The sequence below is a fragment of the Cnephaeus nilssonii genome, assembly GCF_951640355.1.
Source record: "Cnephaeus nilssonii genome assembly, chromosome: 5".
In the NCBI taxonomy this organism is placed as follows: Eukaryota; Metazoa; Chordata; class Mammalia; order Chiroptera; family Vespertilionidae; genus Cnephaeus; species Cnephaeus nilssonii.
The window spans coordinates 19,383,155-19,403,744 of record NC_137076.1 but is presented as its reverse complement, the minus strand read 5'-3'; the positions used below and the strand labels follow the sequence as shown (position 1 = coordinate 19,403,744).

Below are 20,590 nucleotides of genomic sequence, written 5' to 3'. Positions count from 1 at the left end.
CTGCTGATTGTTGAATCTATATATATAAAAGGCTAATGCGCTAAGTGCCCGTCCAGGGAATAACATCACGTAGCAACGCCCGGGTTCCTCTCCCTAATGACTAGCCTCCTTGCAGTTTGTTCAGCCTAGGAACACAACTTGCTTTATAGCCGGGTGCAAACATTTCACACTTTAATCAAATGTTTGTGAAGCATTTTCCCGTGCCTCATCTCATTTGATCCTCACAGAAGTCCTGGAGTAGGTAGAAAGGAGACTCAGTGGAATCCTATTTTATTTTCATTAGCCAGAAAACAGAGATTTAGAAAGCTTAGAAACTTGACCAGACTGAAAAGAAGTAAGAAATGGTGGATCTTGAAAATGACTTCAGGTTTTCTCACTGCACAGAATATAGTCAAACACTGCTGCAGTTAAATATTTTACCTTTGTTCTCCCTGCGTGACCTACAATAATAATCTGCTTTGTGTTGATATTTACTGCTGTGTTGCTGGCAATTACCTGAAAGAGAAGTTGGGGTGCTTCACTGGGTTGGAAAAAGTTTAGCTAAATCAGAAAGCAGGTCTATATTAAGCAAGTTTATTCTATATATATAAAAGGCTAAGTTGATTCGCGCATGCACAATACATATAAAGCTCTTGCTGGCGCCAATCACATGCGTGTATTTCCCTCTGTCATTGTCGATCGTGAATTTGGTTGACACTTCTATTATAGAGAAAGGGCGAATAGCAATATTAAAATATTTCTTCTAATTAATTTCCTTTCAATGTGCACGAATTCGTGCACCAGGCCAGTAAAGTTATAAAACTGCAAAAAAAAAAAAAAAAAAGTCATGGAGTCACCAGTTATGGGGTGAATTGTGTCTCCCCAAAAGATATATTGAAGTCGTAACCTCCAGCACCTATGAATGTGACCTTATTTAAGAAATAGAATCTTTGCAGATGTCACCAAGTTAAGTTGAGGCCACGAGATGGGATCCTAATCCAATGTGACTGCTGTCCTTATGAGAAGAGGAAGGCCATGTGGTGATGGAGGCAAAGACTGGAGTGATGTATTTCCATGCCAAGGATTGACAGCTATCACCAGAAACTAGAAGAGGCCAGGAAGGATCCTCTCCTCGAGGCTTCAGAGGAAGTATAGCCTTTTTTTCAGACTTCTGCCTTCCAGAACCATGACAGAATACATCTGTGTTGTTTTAAGCCCCTCAGTTTGTGGTACTTTGTTATGGCATGCCCTGGAAACTAATCCATCACCCAAATATCCTGAATGGACAGAGACTGCTACATGAAATGGAGAGAACTTTTAAAAATATGTATGTTTTTATTGATTTCAGAGAGAGGAAGGGGGAGGGAGAGAGAGAGATAGAAACATCAATGATGAGAGGGAATCACTGACTAGCTGCCTCCTGCATGCCCCCTACTGGGGATTGAGCCCAAAACTCTGGCATGTGCCCTGACCAGGAATCAAACCGTGACTTCCTGGTTCATGGGTCAATGCTCAACTACTAAGCCACACTAGTGGGGCTGGAGAGAACTTTTAATACATGGGACAATCTGGATGAACCTGAAAAGCATTATTCTAAGTGAAAGAAGCCTGTCTCAGAAGGTTGCATGCCGTATGATTCCATACATGTGACTTTCTCCAATACACAGATCTTTCATGACGGAGAACACACCAGTGGTTGCCAGGAGGTGGAAAGGGGTGTGAATACAAAGGAGGCAGCGTGACGGAGCCTTTTGGGAATCTGTGGATGCCCAAAAACTCAGCTAAAACTCACACTGAAGTCAGTTTTACTGTATGTAAATTATAAAATAACATGATACAATGAATGAGTGGAAAAAGACATACAAATTATGCTGTCGGTTGTTCCTTAGATGGTGGAATCACAAAGTATTTGTCTGATTTGGAGCATCTTAACCTGGACTTCATTGGCCCCATTCGAATCCAAGGACAGGAATTAGAGGCAAATTGTGTGCACGTGCCGTTTTCTAGGAAAGGGTCCAAAGCTTTTATTGTGGAGGTTGACGAGTGGTCTGTGACCCCAAAACCTTAGGAACCACAGGGCAAAAATGAGGCCAACTGTTGATTTCCAAAAGACCGTCCTTCTGGACCCTGCCAGGATAGGTTCAGTGCGAGGCATTGGGAGAGGAAATTAATCAGAGACTTTAAGGATGGGGCACAGACCGACCTGGGAAACTGGCGGCTAAACGTGGTCACCAACAAGGGCTGACATGAGGCGTAAGTTAATCCACACTAAAGTGATTAATTCAAAATACAGACCACAATGGGCCTGGGTTCCCCATCTGCAAACTGTGAGTGATCACAGTGGCAACACCCGGCGGGAGGTGGGACCAGGGCCTGGACTGGCGAGAGGCACTCACCTCCGGCAAGACATCTGGGGGTGCAAAAAACAACTAGTGATCAAGCTAATTTTTTCCTATTTAAATACATTTTTAAAAATTGAGGTTAAATTCACATAGCATAAAATTAATTCATTTTCAGTGTGTAATACAGTGGCACTTAGTACATTGACAATGTTGTGCAGCTACCACTATTAGCTAATTCCAGAACATTTCATCACCCCCAAAGGAGACCCTATCCCCATTAAAGTCACTCCCCAAACTCCTTCCCCCAGCCACTGGCAACCACTGATCCACTCTTTGTCATGATGGATTTGCCTTTACTGGACATTTCATATTGATGGAATCACACGTCATGTGGCTTTTTGCATCTGGCTTCTCTCACTCAGCATGATGTTGTTTTTTTCTTTAATATGTTTTTATTGAGTTCAGAGAGAGGAAGGGAGAGGGAGAGAGGAATAGAAATGTCAATGACGAGAGAGAATCATTGACCGGCTGCCTCCTGCATGCCTCCTACCGGAGATGGAGCTCAAAACCTGGGCTTGTGCCCTGACTGGAATCGTACTGTGACTTCCTGGTTCATGGGTTGATGCTCAACTACTGAGCCACACTGGCTGGGCATGTGTTTAACTTTTTAAGGACCTAACAGACTGTTTTCCACAGTGACTGTCGCAGTTTACATTTCTAGCAGCAGGGTACGAGGGTTCCAGTTCCTCCACATCCTCACCACTTGTTATTTTCTACTTTCTTTACTCTAGCCATCCTAGTGGGCATGAGGTGGTAGTATCTCATTATGGTTTTAATTCGCAGATAAATACTATTTTGAAGTAATATTTAAAAAAATACAATCAATGCAAAATATCCACGATGAGCAAAATAAAAATAAAAACAGGTTCCAGCCCTGGTTTCCACATCCCCTCACTTGCCTCGCTGTATTCAAAATTGTGACATCTCATTTATTGTGAAATTTCTCTTCATTGATTTGGATTTTAAAAAATTGCATTAAAATAGTTATCCTTTTACCACAATTTAAAAATTGAAAAGAGATTATTTATCTTTATTGCTGGTTTTTTGGGGGGCGTTACCCCCTCCCCGCAAATGTGTTCCAGGACAATGTCTCAGCTGCCTCCCCCTCCTACACTCTGGGGTTACAGCGGCTTCTGCCCATTCACGTGACAATTTCTGTCCTGGCCCCCAGGGGGCGCTGCTACCCTGCTCATGCTCCACGCAGGCACCTCGGAGGCTGAGACTGCGATTCCGTTTATAACCTCTCCCGGCCTGGATTTCTCCTCTGTAAGGTGGGGGTGATAACATTGGGCGTTTGGGGATGGCAGAGGCATGGAAAGCCCCTGGGCTCAGCACCTATCAACACAGAATAACCATGACCATTCCCTAAGAACACAGATGGAAGAATAGTTTACACTTTCACTACGGAGAATTTCATACATAAAAGTGGGCAGAATCATAGAAGGAGCCCCCAGTCCCAGCCCTGATCGCCATCACCCCCTAGCCAACCTCACCCCATCCTCCTTGCCACCTGGGATTATTTCTAAGCAGATCTCAGTCGTTCTATATACCTTATCACTCTATAAATATTTTTGCTATGTGTCTCCAAAAGATAAAGATTCTTTTATAACCTAACAATACCATAATCATACTTTAAAAGCTTTGAATAGAATTCTTTAACACCCATAGATCCTAAGATGGCCGACAAATAGGTTGGACTCTCTGTTCAGCTTGGGCAACTTATTGAATTTCTCTGAAGCTGATTTTCCTCATGAGTAAACCAGGTTAGCAAACTGAAGTCCCCAGGTCATGTAGTAGTGGAGAGTATATGTATTTGCACCTGAAGTTAAAAAGTTACCCAACATGTAGCAACATGATTATAGTAACACTAGAGACCCGGTGCATGAAAATTCATGCACTGGAGTGGGGTCCCTCAGCCCAGCCTGCTCCCTCTCACAGTCTGGGAGCCCTCAGGAGTAGGAGGTGACCTGGCAATCAGGGGAAGGCAACGCCCCATCACACCTCTGCTGCTGCCACTGCCAGCAGTCCAAGCCTTGGCTGGCCCTGGTTACCTGAACCTCGGGCAGCCGCCATCCGAGGCTTGCCTGCACCTTGGGCTGGCCCTTGGCGGCTGGGGGGCTGAGGGGACTGGGGGACTCTGGAGGCAGGCACCCCGGCGGGGCTGAGGGGACTGGACACCGCCATCTTTGAGGGAGTGACAGTCAATTAGCATATTCCCTCCTTATTGGCTGTGGGCACCGCCATCTTTGAGGGTGTGACAGTCAATTAGCATATTCCCTCCTTATTGGCTGTGGGCACTGCCATCTTTGAGGGTGGGGCAGTCAATTAGCATAGTCCCTCCTTATTGGCTGTGGGCACCACCATCTTTGCAATGGTGTGAGGGTCAATTAGCATATTCCCTCTTTATTAGATAGGATGAGTATATAACATGATAGAGCAGTGGTTGTCATCCAGGGGATGGAGGTTGGGACTCTGCCCTGCAGGGAACAAGGAGCAATGTTGGGAGTGGTGGTACTACGTGCATCTAGTGGGGAAGAGGTCAGGGACACTGCTAAACATCCCACTGTGCACAGGACGCCCCCCCCCCCCCACACACACACACACGAGGATGAACTGGCCCCAAATGTCAGCAGTGCCAAGGATGGGAAACCCTGCTCTAGAGACTTCGATTTTATTAACACCTGCTGGAACATGGACCCCGGAGGCGTTGATTCCAGACTCTGCCACTTGTTGAGCAAGTCTGGTAATAATAGTAATTAATCATATCCAACATTTTGAGGGCCTTTTGCATGACCCAAGAGTAGCGCTAGGCTCACTATACATGTGCATTTCATTCTCTTACCAACCCAGGAGGTTGCTGAGAAGACTCAAGTTCAGAGTAGCCATCACAAGGGGTCTCACTCTCTCTGGACCTCATTTCTCCATCCGTGGTACAGGATCACAATATTTGCCTCTCGGGTTGTGTGTGGACTGCCGATACCAAAGGCCAACCGGCTGACACCTCACGGACCCTCGACAGAAGCATCTGCTATATTGACTACATTAGCCTGGCACACAACAGTTAACTGCCAAGCCTGGCTAAGTGCCCAGCTAAGCCAGGGCCTGAGAACCACATAATTTCTTTCATTATCCCAGTTGCTGGGGGAATTGGCAGCGAGAGACCTGTGAAATACCTAAGACAAAAGTGACTGGGATTGCCAGGGGCTTGCCTTCCGATCAGTGCTGAGCCCCAGAAAACTTTCTTTTCCAACCTGCTTCCATAGAGGATTGCAAATTGGCCCTTCCGCCAGCAGCAGGAGTGAGAGGGAGGCTGCAGCCCCCCAGGAAACCCAGGAGGCAGTTGTGGCAAGTCCTTCCCAGGAAAGGCCGGTCCTGCTCCGTTGTCTGCAGTGACAAACAGGAGCTGAGGAAGATGGGCAGCTGTGGATGAGCCTGTTGATGTGACCATTATTTACTGAGCACCTACTATGCTCCAGGCACGCCGATCTTGACAGACAAGGTCCTTCACTCGTGGAAGTCACATTCTCGCAGGAGAGACAACCAGTAAACAAGTAAAGAAGAAACACCAGCTGGGGGTGAGTACCGTGCAGAGAATTAAAATAGGGTGATGGCGTCAGAGTGACTTGGGAGGTCACTGAGTAATGGGAGGGTAAAGGAGGGCCTCTCAGGAGGTGGCATTTAAGCGGAAATGTGGAAGACATGAAAGGATGAAGAATGGGGTATTCATGGCACGTGCAAAGGTCCTGAGGTTAAAATGAATCAGCTATGTTAGACCAGGGGTTCTTTTTTTTTTTTTATAATATATTTTATTGACTTTTTACAGAGAGGAAAGGAGAGGGATAGAGAGTTAGAAACATCGATTCAGCTGCCTCTTGCACACTCCTTACTGGGTATGTGCCTGCAACCAAGGTACATGCCCTTGACCGGAATCAAACCTGGGACCCTTGAGTCCGCAGGCCGACGCTCTATCCACTGAGCCAAACCGGTTAGGGCAGACCAGGGGTTCTTAACCAGGCATTGTTATAGCGAACCTAGTCAACATTGGCAATCTCTGGAGATAGTTGGTGTGTGTTTTTTTTTAATCTCACCATAGGATATGTTTTTATTGATTTTAGAGAGAAGAAGGGAGAGAGAGAGAGACCAATTGGTTGTCTCCCGTATATACCCTGACCTGGGGGGTCAAACCCAAAACCTAGGTACGTGCCTTCACTGGGAATCAAACCCACAACTTTTCGGTGTACAGGATGATGTTCCAACCAACTAACTAAGCCACCCAGCCGGAGCTGGAGATAGTTTTGATCGTCACAACCTGGGGAGAGGGGTCCTGCTACTGAAATCCAGTGGGTTGAAGCCAGGATGCTGGTCCACATCCTACAGTGCACAGGACAGCCCTCACTGCAAAGGATGACATCCCCACTGTCCGTCACGCTGAGACTGGAATTGTCTGGGCGAGAGGGAAGAAAGAAAGCCTAGTGTGAGTGTCAAGGTTAACACCTCCCAATCCTTCTATGGACATCAGATAATGGTAACCGAGGGAATGTGGCCCTGCACTGGAGTGGGGTCATGTCCAAGGGGCATCCTGGGGACCCAGGACGTAGGAAAAGGAACAGAGGTTTCCAGGGAGGCAAGTTCCAAGTCAGGAGACTGATGAAGAGAGGCTACGATAAGGCCCTAGACCAGTGGTTCTCAACCTGTGGGTCGCGACCCCTTTGGAGGTCGAATGAGCCTCTCACAGGGGTCGCCTAAGACCACCGGAAAATACAGATATTTACATTATGATTAATTAACAGTAGCAAAATTACAGTTATGAAGTAGCAACGAAAATATTTTTATGGTTGGGGGTCACCACAACATGAGGAACTGTATTAAAGGGTCGCGGCATTAGGAAGGTTGAGAACCACTGCCCTAGACAGACACTAGAGCCCAGAGCTGAGGCCTAGGAGCAGTCAGCAGAGTGTGACTAAACCAGAGGGTCTGGGTGGACTGGGGGAAGCTGGCTGGATGGCCAGGCTGGGGGTGGAGGTCCCTGGAGGAGAGGGATAGCAGTATTTGCTCCCCAATCCTGTGCTTCTAGGCTAGTGAGAAAGTTCTCCCTCTGAGCCAGTTTCCTCATCCATAAAATGCCGACAGCCAACTCCACATCACAACTTCCATCAGGCCCGCGCAGCAGAGGACTAACTCGGCAGGCCTGGCTTGCCCATACCCGGCGCAGGAAGTTCTGGCCTTGGCCTAGCTCCTGGGAGGTGCCCCTTAAAAGCCCTGGAAATAACCTGGCTGATAAGAGGGTCTTTGTTAACTTGGGGGCTTTGGGATATGCCAGGCAATCGATGCTAACACTCTGACTTGTGCCAGGGGCCCTAGGCCGTGCGGTATGAACTGGACTGCTGGAGGGGCTGAAGACTGAGGTCCGCCATGTCTAGATGAGCAACACCCAGCAAAAACCCTGGACACCAAGGCTTTTGTGAGCTTCCCCGGCTTGCAGCACATCGTGCATGTTGTCACACGTCGTCACTGTGAGAATTAAACCCTGTCCGCACGACTCCACGGGAGGGACGATTAGAAGCTCATGCCTCTTCCCTTGGCTCATTTCAATCTGTATCCTTGAGTGTGTGTGCGGCTTCCTCAAAGGGGCCTTCACGCCAAAACCGGTTTGGCTCAGTGGATAGAGCGTCGGCCTGCGGACTGAAGGGTCCCAGGTTCGATTCTGGTCAAGGGCATGTACCTTGGTTGCGGGCACATCCCCAGTAGGGGGTATGCAAGGAGGCAGCTGATCGATGTTTCTAACTCTCTATCCCTCTCCCTTCCTTTCTGTAAAAAATCAATAAAATATATTTAAAAAAAGTGGGGGGGGGGGGCTCAGTTACCACCCAGTGTCAAGCAGGAGCTTCCTGTTCATCTTTTCATGAAACCAGTGTTAGAGTCATCTTACACGGAAGGTCTCCTTTCAGCTCACCTTGTTTTAGTAATGAGACGTTTACAGAAGAAAGGGGACAAAAAAATAAAAATAAAAAATAATTTAAAAAAACCCCATACATGCACAAAAAGAAAAGGGGACATCACAGAGACATCAGGTGGAGCTGTTTTATTTAGAAGAGGCATGTTGGAGTTCTGAAAGACGACCAAGAACGCATCCTGTCTGTTATTTACTAACATTTAAATGGAAATAAGATATTCTAAACGGCCAGCATTAAGGTGTATAACAACTTATGCAGATGGTCCCTGACTTAGGATGGTTTGACTTAGACATTGTTGACTTTGCAATGTGGTGGGAGAGTGATATGCATTCAGTAGACGTCCTCCTTCGAATCCTGAATGTTGATCTTTTCCTGGGCCAAGGATATGTGGGGCGGAACTCTCTCCTGGTGCTGGGCTGTGGCAGGGGGCCCAGCTCCCAGTCAGCCATGTGGTCATGAGGGTGGACAACAGATACTCTACAGTGTGGCATTAAGTGCATTTTTGACTTACAATATTTTCAACGTATAATGGGTTTATTGGGATGTAACCCCATCGTTAAGGCGAGGAGCATCTGTATAATAAAAAGTAACTTTCCCTTCCGATCCAGGCCTCGAAACTCTCTGTTAATCTGCATTCTTTCACTGCAACAAACCATAATTATGAGTAAAACAGCCTTTTCTGAGTCCTGTGAGTCCTCTTAGTGAATCCCTGAAACCGAGGGTGGTCTTCCCAGAGCAGCAGTGTCTTTCCTGAATGGACAAGGCAGGGAAGGAAGTTGAGGCAGAGAAGGAAGAGGTATGGAAAAGCTCAAACTACTCGGTTGAACTGATGCTACCATTTCTTGAGTGCCCGCAGGCAAAGTGGGGACTTGACTTACCGTCTCCCACGTGCCCGGTGCACTTGCTGTTGGTCACGGGCATTTTGGCATTCATCTTGGTCTTCGGGCACATCGCGCTTCCTCATGTGCTGCCCCGAGGGGGGTGCCTCACTGTCCTCCCCCTGGCCCACCCCTGAGTGGGCCTCACCCCGTTTCACAGACCCTGCGGCTGATGTCCTGGGAGAGAGGCCACCTGCTTGGATCCTCCGGGAAGGCGGTGGAGGAGACGGCACTCGCGCCCGGCCCATGGACGTGGAGGTACAGCTCCCTTCGGCCTGTGCTTTACTAATATTGACAGGCGGGTGGGCAGGCCTGAGATCACCAGGGCATTCCCAATGAGGTCTAATCGTGAGAAGGTCTTTTCCTGGCCACACAGCCTGTGTTTTTTTATTTTTTTTTTCCTCGCTTTATTGTGATGTAATCAACACATACTATTGTTTAAGTTCGAAGTGTACGGCATGTGAACTTGATGCACGTATATGTCACAAAATGGTTACCATCGTAGGTTATCTAACGCTTTTATCACATAGTTACCATTTTGTGTGTGTGTGTGTGTGTGTGTGGTGAGATTTAAGATCTACTCTCTTAGCAAGTTTCAAGTATATAATACGGTATCGTTAACTATGATCGCCATCCTGTATGTCAGAACTCCAGGACTTATTCATCTGTTTTTGTGTGTGTTTGTTTGTTTGTTTGTTTGTTTATTTATTTATTTATTTATTTAATAGAACTTATTCATCTTATAATTGGAAATTTGTAACCTTTGACCAACATCTCCCCGTTCCCTTCACCTCCCCTACTCTCTGTTTCTCTGAGTTTGGCCCTTTTAGAGTTTACAGGTAAGCGCGGTCACAGTTATTTGTCTTTCTCTGTCTGACTTATTTCGCCTAGCACCGTGGTCGGCAAACTGCGGCACGCGAGCCACATGCGGCTCTTTGGCCCCTTGAGGGTGGCTCTTCCACAAAGTACCACGGCCTGGGCGAGTCTATTTTGAAGAAGTGGCGTTAGAAGAAGTTTAAGTTTAAGAAATTTGGCTCTCAAAAGAAATGTCAATTGTTGTACTGTTGATATTTGGCTCTGTTGACTAATGAGTTTGCCGACCAGGGGCCTAGCACAATGCCCTCCAGGTTATCCATGTTGCTGGGAGTGGAATGTTTTGCTTATTTCAAAGAGCTCATCCATTGGATGTGGGCAGGGTCCTACCTGCCCCTGGAGACTTGCTAATCTCCCTTCTTATCAAAGACAGCTGGCCTCGGCCCCAGGCCTCCTGCAGGCAAGGAGATGGGATGAGCTTATTTAAAGCTGCTTTCTCAGTTTCCCCGCACTGCTCACATTGGGGAACGGAGAATTCTCTGTGGTGGTGCTGTCCTGGGCTCAGCAACATCCCTGGGCTCCGCCCACTAGATGCCAATAGCTCCCCCTCCCCAGTCATGACAACCAAAGCGTCAGTGGACTTTGCAAGTGTCCCCTGGGGAGAAGAATGGTCCCCGGTTGAGAACTGCTGGTTTAAATAGTACACGAGGTGCTTGGACATTTGCTGGAGGGAATGGTGAGCGCAGGACCGGGTGGGGAGTTCCTCTGAGTGTTCATCCTTTGGGCTTACCCGGCCAGGCCTGGGCACAGCTCCCAGCATCCTACAGCCTCCCTCTGCACACCTGGGCCCAAGCTCAACTTTCATGGAGCCCCGGGGGACCCAGGTGTTGGAGAGGCTGGCTGGTCCCTGGGCCCCAGTGCCAAGCGCCAAGAAACCACAGTTGCTGTGGCGACTGCTGAGCTCTTAGGGCGAGAAGCTGGTTGGTTGAGGGGCAAAAGGCTCCGGTGCCTGGAGGAGCCAACATCCAGGGACCTTGGCTGAGAGGTCACAATCCAATGTCCACCCATTAGCGTTAGCAGACCAAGCCGAGCAGCGGGGAGCAGTTGGTTCAGTTCCCCAGGGACACTGCAGGTGACAGGGCTGCAGGTCACTGAGGGGGCCTTGGAGGGTGAGATAGACACACCCCACTCCGATGGCCCTGCCTGGCTGGCCTCCCAGGAAGGCCACTAGGCCACTGGTGTGAGGTGTCTGAGACCCAGTCCCTGTCCCGGGGAAAGATCGTCCGGGTGGGTGGACAGCATGAGCGCGGGCCCCCTCAGCCCAGGCACCCGCCGGCGGCTTCTCCAGGGTCAGGCAGGCCCTCTGCCAGAACCTCCATCCAACAGTGTGGCCATCTTCATCAGCTCCACGGTCTCAGGTAAGGGGCGGAGCAGGGCTTGGGTTTTCGAGGCCAGGGGGCTCTCTTGGGGGTGCCAGGGCAATAGGCATGGCTCACAGTGTCCCCTAAGAGACCTGGATGTGAATGCAGCCTGGCCAGTGACCCATGTGGGAACCGGTAAAGGGGAGCATCCCAGAACCTCTGTTTCTTCTTTGATAATCCAGGCTGGGAGCCTGACTTGACAGAGTTGCTATGAGTGGCAAATGATATTACAACTAACATTTCTGATGAATGCACAGTGCAAGAGGCTTAAAGAGTGCCAGAGTCTTCCCCCGGCCCTGCATGACTGGACTGCTCACCTCCCCAACTTTATCTCATACGACCCTCTCCTCACCCGTGTGTTGCAGTCACACTGGGTTCCAGCAGATCCTAGAACCCATGAATCCCCAGGCCCCAAAAGCTATAGTTATTTAATTTATGTGTTTGTTTAATGCCTGGCTTCCCCCACTAGGCTATGAGCTCCGCCAGGGCAAAAACTACATTGAGCGGTGTTCTGGCAAATATTTAATAACCTGATCTTCAAAAATTTTAAAGAAAAACAACAACAAAAACCACATAAGACACCTGATTTGCACTGTCTGCCAATTTCTGTGGTGTAAGTCCTCCACCATGGTCAATTTCAAGCTGCCAGTGTGACTTCATAAACATGGAGTGGGGAAGAACTGGGCAGTGGGTCCCCCCGCACCTCCCCCCCCCCCCCCCCACCGCCATCCTCTAGTATTTTTCTGCTACAAAGGCAATAGCAGTAAACAAACTCAGGAGCAGAGCTCACAGCCAATGTGGTAAGATGATTTGGAAGCGGTGACTTTTGAGTACTTATGATCTCTGCTTTTGCTATAATGTATTCCATTGCAAGTTCAGATCATTTAATTTTTCATAATGGCTATGTCAACAACCACTGGCTCGAAGAATTCCTGAGGATTTAGCCATCAGCTCTCCCAAGCCAATAGGGGCCAGCTCTGGCAGACTGCATTACTTATATATGTCTCATTTGCTGTTGTGCCCTTGATCTAAGCAGTGTCTAGATCTAAAGAAACTTCCCAGTTGGTATTTTATGGACAAATGTAAATAACCTGTGGGATCTATAAAACGGGCCTGGGAAGGGGAGGGGGAGGGACAAGATTGGCTTTGAGGTCAGCTCCTGTGCCAGGACCTGGGCAGCTTCTTTGTACCAGTGGCTTTGGGGGGCCTTTTATTTAATTAATTTAGTTAGTTAGTTAGTTCATCCTCACCGGAGGATATTTTTTTTGTTCATCCTCACCGGAGGATATTTTTCCATTGATCTTTTAGAAAGAGTGGAAGAGAGAGGGAAAACAGAGAGAAACATCGATGTGAGAGAACCACATTGATTGGTTGCTTGCCTCCAAGCGCCCCAACCAGGGCCCTGGGCCGGGGAGGTGCCTGCAACCAAGGTACACGCCCTTGACTGGAATTGAATCCGGGACCCTTTGGTCCGCAGGCCGATGCTCTATCCACTGAGCCAAACCAGCTAGGGCTGGGAGGCCTTTGAAAGACACTAATGTGACCTCCACCTGGCCAAGTGGAGAAAACAAATGCGTCTTCAAAACTTATGTTGCACTCGGTACTTTAACTTGTAGACTCAGTGGTTCTACCAACATTTATTGAGTGCCCGTGTTGAGTGCTGAGAAATCAGGAATGGCTGCGACGAGAAGAGGTTTTTCTACTCTGGGAGCTTGCAGGCCTGAAGAACAGAGGGGGAAACTGAGGCTAGCCTGACACTTGGCATAAGGCCACACCGCGAAGTCAGTGGTGAAGAAGGTCTTAGGATCCATCCAGGTGTGCGCTGGGTAGGGCTGCCAGATTTATCAAAAACAAACAAATAAACCAAAAACAAAACCAGGGTTCCCAATTAAATTTCATTTCAGATAAACCACGAATAATGGTTTTCTGTACGTCTGTCCCTTATGGCAACACATGATTTGTTGTTTACCTCACATGCAAATGGAACTGGGTTTATCAGATACGCAAAGGCATCCAAATATTGCATGGAACAGGACACACTTATGCTAACAGATTATTTGTTGCTTCTCTGAAGTGCGAATCGAACAGGGTTTATTAGAAATGCAAATTTATCCAAATGGTGTGTGGAATGGGCTATAGGTATGCTACCAAGTTATTCATTGTTTATCTGAAATGCAAGTTCTAAAGAGCATCCTGTAGTTTATCTGACAACCATAACCCAGGGCAACTACCCACCGGGTTAGCTGGGAGCTAAGGGATGTGGGACGTTTAGTGCTACTAGTTGGGAAGTCCCGGGCAATCCAGGAGGTTTGTCTCCTTAGGTTTACCTCCTGTGTTTGTATCTTTTGATGTCCCCTCACGGGCCTCCGCCTGGGTGGGAGGGGATGGAGCTAAAATCAGAGCCATGGACCAGGATACAGCTCTGGGTTCTCCCATCGAGCACCGTCCATGTCGTTCCTTGCAGATATGGATGCGGAGAGAGAAGCTCTGCAGACGACCGCGTACCCGGAAGTGCAGACCTTCTGCCAAAAGCATGGCCTGATGTTTGAGGTAACCACCACCCGCCCACGCCTCCCTGCCTCAGTTTCCTCTGCCTGGGAAGAGGGGACAAGGGTGTGCCGCCTGGGCAGTCCCCGCGGGGCTCTGTGCTCAGTTTCATGCTTTCCTGTTGAGTCTTGAAATTCATCGTGATTTTTGAACAAGAGACTCGCGTTTTCTTTTTTGCAGCAGACCCTGCAAATTCTGTAGCTGGCCCTGGCAACGGGCCAGGGAGATAAAAGTCTTTTGAAAAGGCAGGTGGAGGGGTGATGGCTGAGCGGTGGGCGCTGCGGCTGGCACAGGCGGGGTGACACAGTGCTAGGAGCGAAAGCCTTGAGACCCTGCTCCTTGGACGCGTCACTTGTATGGTGTTTTCCCTGCCCTCCTGGCCCTGCCTGCCCTGGGGCAGCTTGAGGACTGTGGGATATGCAGGATGGGTGTTGAGTGGGATGTGCCTTTTTCCGGAGTGCTGGACACAGTCGCTACTGGCCCCAAACAGAGTCTCCTACAGCTCACACCAACCTCGAGGTGGGGGTGTGGGGGGGCGCGGGGAGTCACTGCCTGCATGTTTTGTTTGTTTGTTTGTTTGTTTGTTTTATTGATTATTTTTACAGAGAGGAAGGGAGAGGGATAGAGAGTTAGAAACATCAATGAGAGAGAAACATGGATCAGCTGCCTCCTGCACACCCCCCACTGGGGATGTGCCCGCAACCAAGGTACATGCCCTTGACCGGAATCGAACCCGGGACCCTTCAGTCCGCAGGCCGACGGTCTATCCACTGAGCCAAACCGGTTTCGGCTGCCTGGACGTTTGATGTGGAAACCGAAAAACCATCTTTGGGGTCTCAGCTCTAACGGGCGCTGCCTCCTTGCCATTGATGACAGCAATTCAGCACCTCAAAGTCCCTGGATTACAAGACGAACTGCCATCGATATATTAGTACGAAAGAAGCAGTGCTGGAAATTCGACTGCCTGCCTTTGAGCAGGAGACACAGCTCCATGGCAGAGGCACTGGAAAGGAAAACCTACACGCTGAGAACGGATGAAACGCCAGTGTTCATCCCTTAATGTCTACCTGGGCGCTCGCTGTGCAGCACGCACTGCAGGCATCCTCCGTCAGAGACGGGGGACGGTGGCCCACAGTCACATTCACCCCGTGCTGTCGTTCACTAGGAATTGATGTGTCTTTCCCTCGGGGCAAAATAATTTAAGGAGGTAGGGGCTATTCTGAGTCCCACCCTCCCCGCTTCCTCATCCCAGCCTTTCAGGGGGTCAGCCTCGCTCCTTGAATTGAGCCATTCTGCCGGGGCCCTCCTCTGGCTAGCAGGCAAAAGTGGCCCGCAAGCGTGCGGTTGCCAAGGCGACTTGGCCACGTCTGATTTTGGCCGAACGGAACACCCTCCTTCGCAAAGAAAGCTCTGCGAACAAGCGTGGACATGTCCGTGCTTTAAAAGAAACAGCCTGAAAATGCTCAGGGTCTTAAATTTTATTTTTACATGTTTTTAAGAAAACTTCTACTTTGGGATGGAGATTGACAGGAAGCTTGTGTGGGATACAGAGTTCCCATATATCTTGCACCCAGTTTTTCTCCTGAATGTGAACATCTCACATTATCAGGTGCATTTATTTGTACAACTAAGAAATGGACACTGGCACATTGTTATTAACCAGCCTCCTGATGTTACCCGGATGTCACCACTTCTCTCTGGTCTTGAGCGCCCCCCGCCCCCCGCCCCAGGGAGCCCCAGGTGCATTTAGATGTCAGGTGTCCCCAGTCTCCTCCAGTTTGGGATGACTCCTTGGTCTTCCAGTGTTGCTCATGACCTTGGCAGTCTCTAGGAGGACTGGCCTGGCATCCTGCAGGAGGCCCCCGGTCTGGAGCTGCCTGATCTTTTTCTCATGATTACTCTGGGCATTCATTCACGTCCTTTTAATCCAGACATCCCCCTTCGGGGAGAAGCTGTCAAAAAGTTTTGAAAGAAACGTTATGCCTTTGCCAAAGGTAACGGAAAAGTCCCCCATCCCGCCACGTTCCTGACTCACCCACACTTGTCATCTCCAGGTCGTCGATCTGAGGTGGGGAATTCAGCACACGCAGGCCACGGACCACATGACCACGGAACTCTGCTTGGAGGAGCTTGATCGGTGTCGGAAAACATCCCTAGGGCCGGCTTTCGTTGTGAGTCTCTTGGGAGAGATGGGGTCACTCTTACGTCTCTTCTAGCACAGGGATATGGCCCCTGCTTCCCAGCCAGATCCAGGCGTGGAGGGACACGGGTGGCATTTCTGCTATCATACCCTATCTCCATAGCCTGTCTGTGGCAGACATTGTTAATCGTTTGCAGCACGTTTTCTGCAGAGCTAGCTGAGATCCAGACATTAACAGTCAAGTGGAAGCAGCAGGTAAGTTAGAGAGCAGAGTGTTGAAGTCCAAAGGGATCTTCGGATTGGCTCTGGACTTTCCATGAGCTTTCCCACCCCATCTACTTTATTTATTTATATTTTAAGTCTTTATTGTTGAAAGTATTACACATATCTTCTTTTATCCCCACTGACCTCTTCTAACCCGCCTCCACCCCCCACCCCAGGCCTTCACCACCCTATTGTCTGTGACCATGGGTTATGCATATATGCATACAAGTTCTTTGGTTGATCTCTTCCCACCTACACACACTCCCCCTTCTTCCCTCTGAGATTCCACAGTCTGTCCCATGCGTCTGTATCTCTGGATCTATTTTGCTCATCCATTTATTTTGTTCATTAGATTCCACATATGAGTGCGATCATATGATACTTGTCTTTCTCTGACTGGCTTATTTAGCTTCCCATAACACTCTCCAGGTCCATCCATGCTGTTGCAAATGGTAAGAGTTCTTTCTTTTTTAACAGCTGGGTAGTATTCCATTGTGTAGATGTACCACAGTTTTTCTATCCACTGATCTACTGATGACCACGTAGGCTGTTTCCAAGTCTTAGCTATGGTAAATTGTGCTGCTATGAACATAGGGGTGCATACATTCTTTCTGATTGGTATTTCTGATTTCTGAGGATATATTCCTAGAAGTGTGATCACTGGGTCAAAAGGGAATTCCCCTTTTAACTTTTTGAGGAAACTCCTGTTTTACACAGTGGCTACACCAGTCTGCATTCCCACCAGCAGTGTACAATACCTCTTATAATCATCCTTTAATTGAAAAAAGTGCCAAAAAACTGCCCAGCGGGTTGGAAAATCATCCCATGCACCAAAAGTTTGTGGGTTTGATCCCCAGTTGGAGCACGTTTGGGAGGCAACCAATCGATGTTTCTCTCTGTCTCTCTCTCCCTTCCTCTCTCTCTAAAATTAACAAACATATCCTAGGGTGAGGATTTCAAGAAAGAATACTAAAAACTAAAATAATCATTGAAAAGTATTCCAACTCTGAAAATGCCTTACCAGTTTAAAAAAAAATAAATAATTTTTAAAACATTTTATAAATATAGAGAATAAAAGAGACCAAAAACAAAAACAAAACCATTTTTTTCTAAACAAATGCCTTAACATTTATAAACTCCAACTAAAACCCCCAAAGAACCTGTGAGGCTCTCCAGTGAGGATTAAAGAAAAAGAATAGTAAAAGGGGAAAAGCCAAGAAAGTATTGTTGCCCAACACACCTTAATCACAAAGAAGCTTCGAGCAGCTACCAATAAAAATAAAAATACTCTGAACCTGTCCTGGAGAAAAGAACGTAGAATGTAGGAGAGTATGGTCCCATTTTAAAAGCTCTTTTCTAGGGAAATAAAGAGAACTAGGTGAGGTGTGTTTGGCCTTAGAATTGCCTGCCCAGAGCGGTAGTCATGAACCACATGTGGTGATTTAAACTTAAATTATGTAAAATCAGGCAGAAGCAAAATTTCAGTTCCTCAGTCCTCCTACCCACACTGGGATGGCAAGGAGCCACTGTAATTGGAGAACACAGATGAGAACACTTCCAGTGGTGCAGAAAGTGCTGCCCAAGACAGCAGGCCTCCCTACAAGAAACAAGGTGTGTGAGAAGTGCCTTTGTTATACATTGTTTTGTCTATACAACTAGAGGACCAGTGCATGAAATTCGTGCACTGGTAGGTTCCCTTGCTGCTGCCAGCTGCTGGCCAGGGTCTCCCTCCCTTCCCCCAGCGGGCCCTGCCCCCTGGTCGAACTCCCGGACGAACTCCCAGTCGAGGGGACAATTTGCATTCTACGCTTTTATTATATAGGATGGCACTTGGGTTCACTCTTTTGCTGTATACTTTTCTTGGCACCATCTTTTTGTCCCCTTTTCTCCCTGCCCTCTCCAGCTTTATTGAGATACTAGTGGCCCAGTGCATGAAATTCGTGCACAGGGTGGGGTGTTCCTCAGCCTGGCCTGCACCCTCTCCAATCTGGGACATTCCTCTCACAATCTGGGACTGCTGGCTCCTAACTGCTCACCTGCCTGCCTGCCTGATCGCCCCTAACCACTCTGCCTGCCAGCCTTCTTGCTCCCAACTGCCCCCCCCCCCAGCCTGATCACCCCCAACTGCCCTCCCCTCCTGGCCTGATTGCCCCTAACCTCCTCTGCCTCGGCCCCACCACCATGGCTTTGTCTGGAAGGTGTCCCGGTCTAATTAGCATATTACCCTTTCATTAGTATAGATAATTGATATACAGCATTGTATACTGTCTGTTTAAGGTATACAGCTTAATGACCTGACTTACATAAACTGTGAAGTGATTACTACAATAAGTTTCGTTAATGTCCATCATTTCATATAGATACGAATAAAGAAAGCAAAAAAGGAGGATTTTTTCCCCTTGTAATGAGAACTCTCAGGATCAGCTTTCAACTATCCCACGGGGCAGTGCTCAGTACAGCCGTCATATTGTACATTACATCCCAAGGACTTACGTATCTTGTAACTGGATGTTTTTACCTTTTGAACCACTGTTTTCGTTATTGTTGCTTTAAAATACAACCTAACATCTGGAAAGCTCTACACTCTTGCTTGCGTATCTCCTTCATAAATAATGTTTTCCCAATCTTCTCATTTAGCTTTCCAAATGAGCCTGGTGATTGATCATTTTGTTAAGTTTCAAAGAAAAAAAAATTGCTAAAGGGAAAAGGGAGGTGGGGAGAAAAAGAACTCCAGGAGGAATTGGATTTTGCAACCCAAATCGCAGGCAGTGAAAAGCACAACACAGTTTCCAGGTGACCGGGGAACCGGAGGCTGATCTCTGAGCTTCTCCCCCGCCCCGCCGGCCCAGGGACCTCGCAAATCCTTCCAGAGGGGCTCTGTGGGCGGCCGGATGGAGGACCCCTACCCACGGCCTGCTTTCCTGCTGCACCAGGCCCCTCCCCTCTGTTGCCCCAGAGTCAAGCTTCCTTCTCCTTTCGTGGCTCTGATTCGGGGGGCTCTCCGTGGAAAGCAGAGCTGTGCGGGGGGGCCCTTGGAGAGGCTTCTCTCTGGTAAATAAGTCATTAGGCGGCGTGGCAGGGGACCGCTCCCCAGGCACTTCTTCTCAAGGCCCTGGTCTCTTGGCGCACCAGAAGCTCCAGGGCCTCCAGACAATTGCTCCTGATAGCTCCTTGATCTCATTCTTTGCAGCTCTTCCCACTCCCCTTGCTTTGGTCCCACTGACCCCAGTATTTAATTTTTTAAAAAAGTATTTTTTTAACCATCTGTCTTCTTCCTAAGATCTCTGGTCTGTGGTTTGCTGGTGACACCTTTCTCAACTTCCCTCCAAGGCTGTGGCTATTGGGAAGGCCCTGGGAGAACCGCGTCCTCTTCAACATCCTGTCATCTCAGATTCCATATCCAGGTTTCCGGGGTGCACACCCCTGGAATATTCCGAAACAATCCCATGAAGAGGGAGGGGTGCTTGCTTCCATTTCATGAGGAAACTCAAGACTTGAGGCCCTATGTCCTAGACGTAATTCTCTTGCATTCCAGTCTGCACTTCCTCAGAATCTGTTGGGGCAGAGAGAGGGCCTCCTAGCATTCTCAGCACCAGAACCAAAATATTTGGTCCTCACCACACCCTACAAAATCTTGCCCATAGGATGGCCTTGTCTCCCTCCACTGCTCCCTTCTTATTGGTGCTTTCCTGCACTGGAACATGCTGTTTCCTCTGCTTGTACATGCCTGCACTTCCTGCCACAGGGCCTTTGCACATGCCGTTTTCGCTGTTTGCCAGGCTCTCTGTCCAGTGCATCCTTCTCAGATCTTATTCTGCAGCTCAATCCTCATTTCCTCAGGGGAATTTTCCTGACTCTACGGCCCACATGTTTATCCTTTCTTCCTAGCATCAGCTGCACTTTGACATTGGTGCCTGACTCACCTGTTAGGACTCCCAGGTCCAGGAAGGCAAGGACCAAGACCGTTCTGGTCACTGCTGTCTCTTGAGCAGCTGTCATGGGCTTGGCTCAATAAATATTTGGGGAATGACTATGTTCAGAAATCAGAGGTTCCACGTTGGGACCTGATCTCCCCCCCCCCCCCCCCCGCCCCCCACCATGACCTCAGACCAATTCCAATTTGGCACCTTCCCTGGGGCCTCAGTTTCCACATCTAACAAGGAGGAAGCAGGACTTCGGGTTTTCCAGGGAG

At 48.5% G+C, this 20,590-nt stretch overlaps 1 protein-coding gene across 1 annotated transcript in view; it reads left to right on the top strand.

The window, feature by feature from the left end:
- Positions 1-11,326: 11,326 nt before the first annotated feature.
- NWD1 (NACHT and WD repeat domain containing 1) overlaps positions 11,327-20,590 on the top strand; it is a gene marked incomplete at both ends in the record, with an annotated part of 62,668 nt that continues 53,404 nt past the window's right edge. The window contains 3 exons of the mRNA XM_079772104.1: positions 11,327-11,444; positions 13,912-13,997; positions 16,049-16,165. Coding sequence (XP_079628230.1) covers positions 11,327-11,444; positions 13,912-13,997; positions 16,049-16,165 — 321 coding nt within the window. The remainder of the gene's footprint in view (positions 11,445-13,911; positions 13,998-16,048; positions 16,166-20,590) is intronic.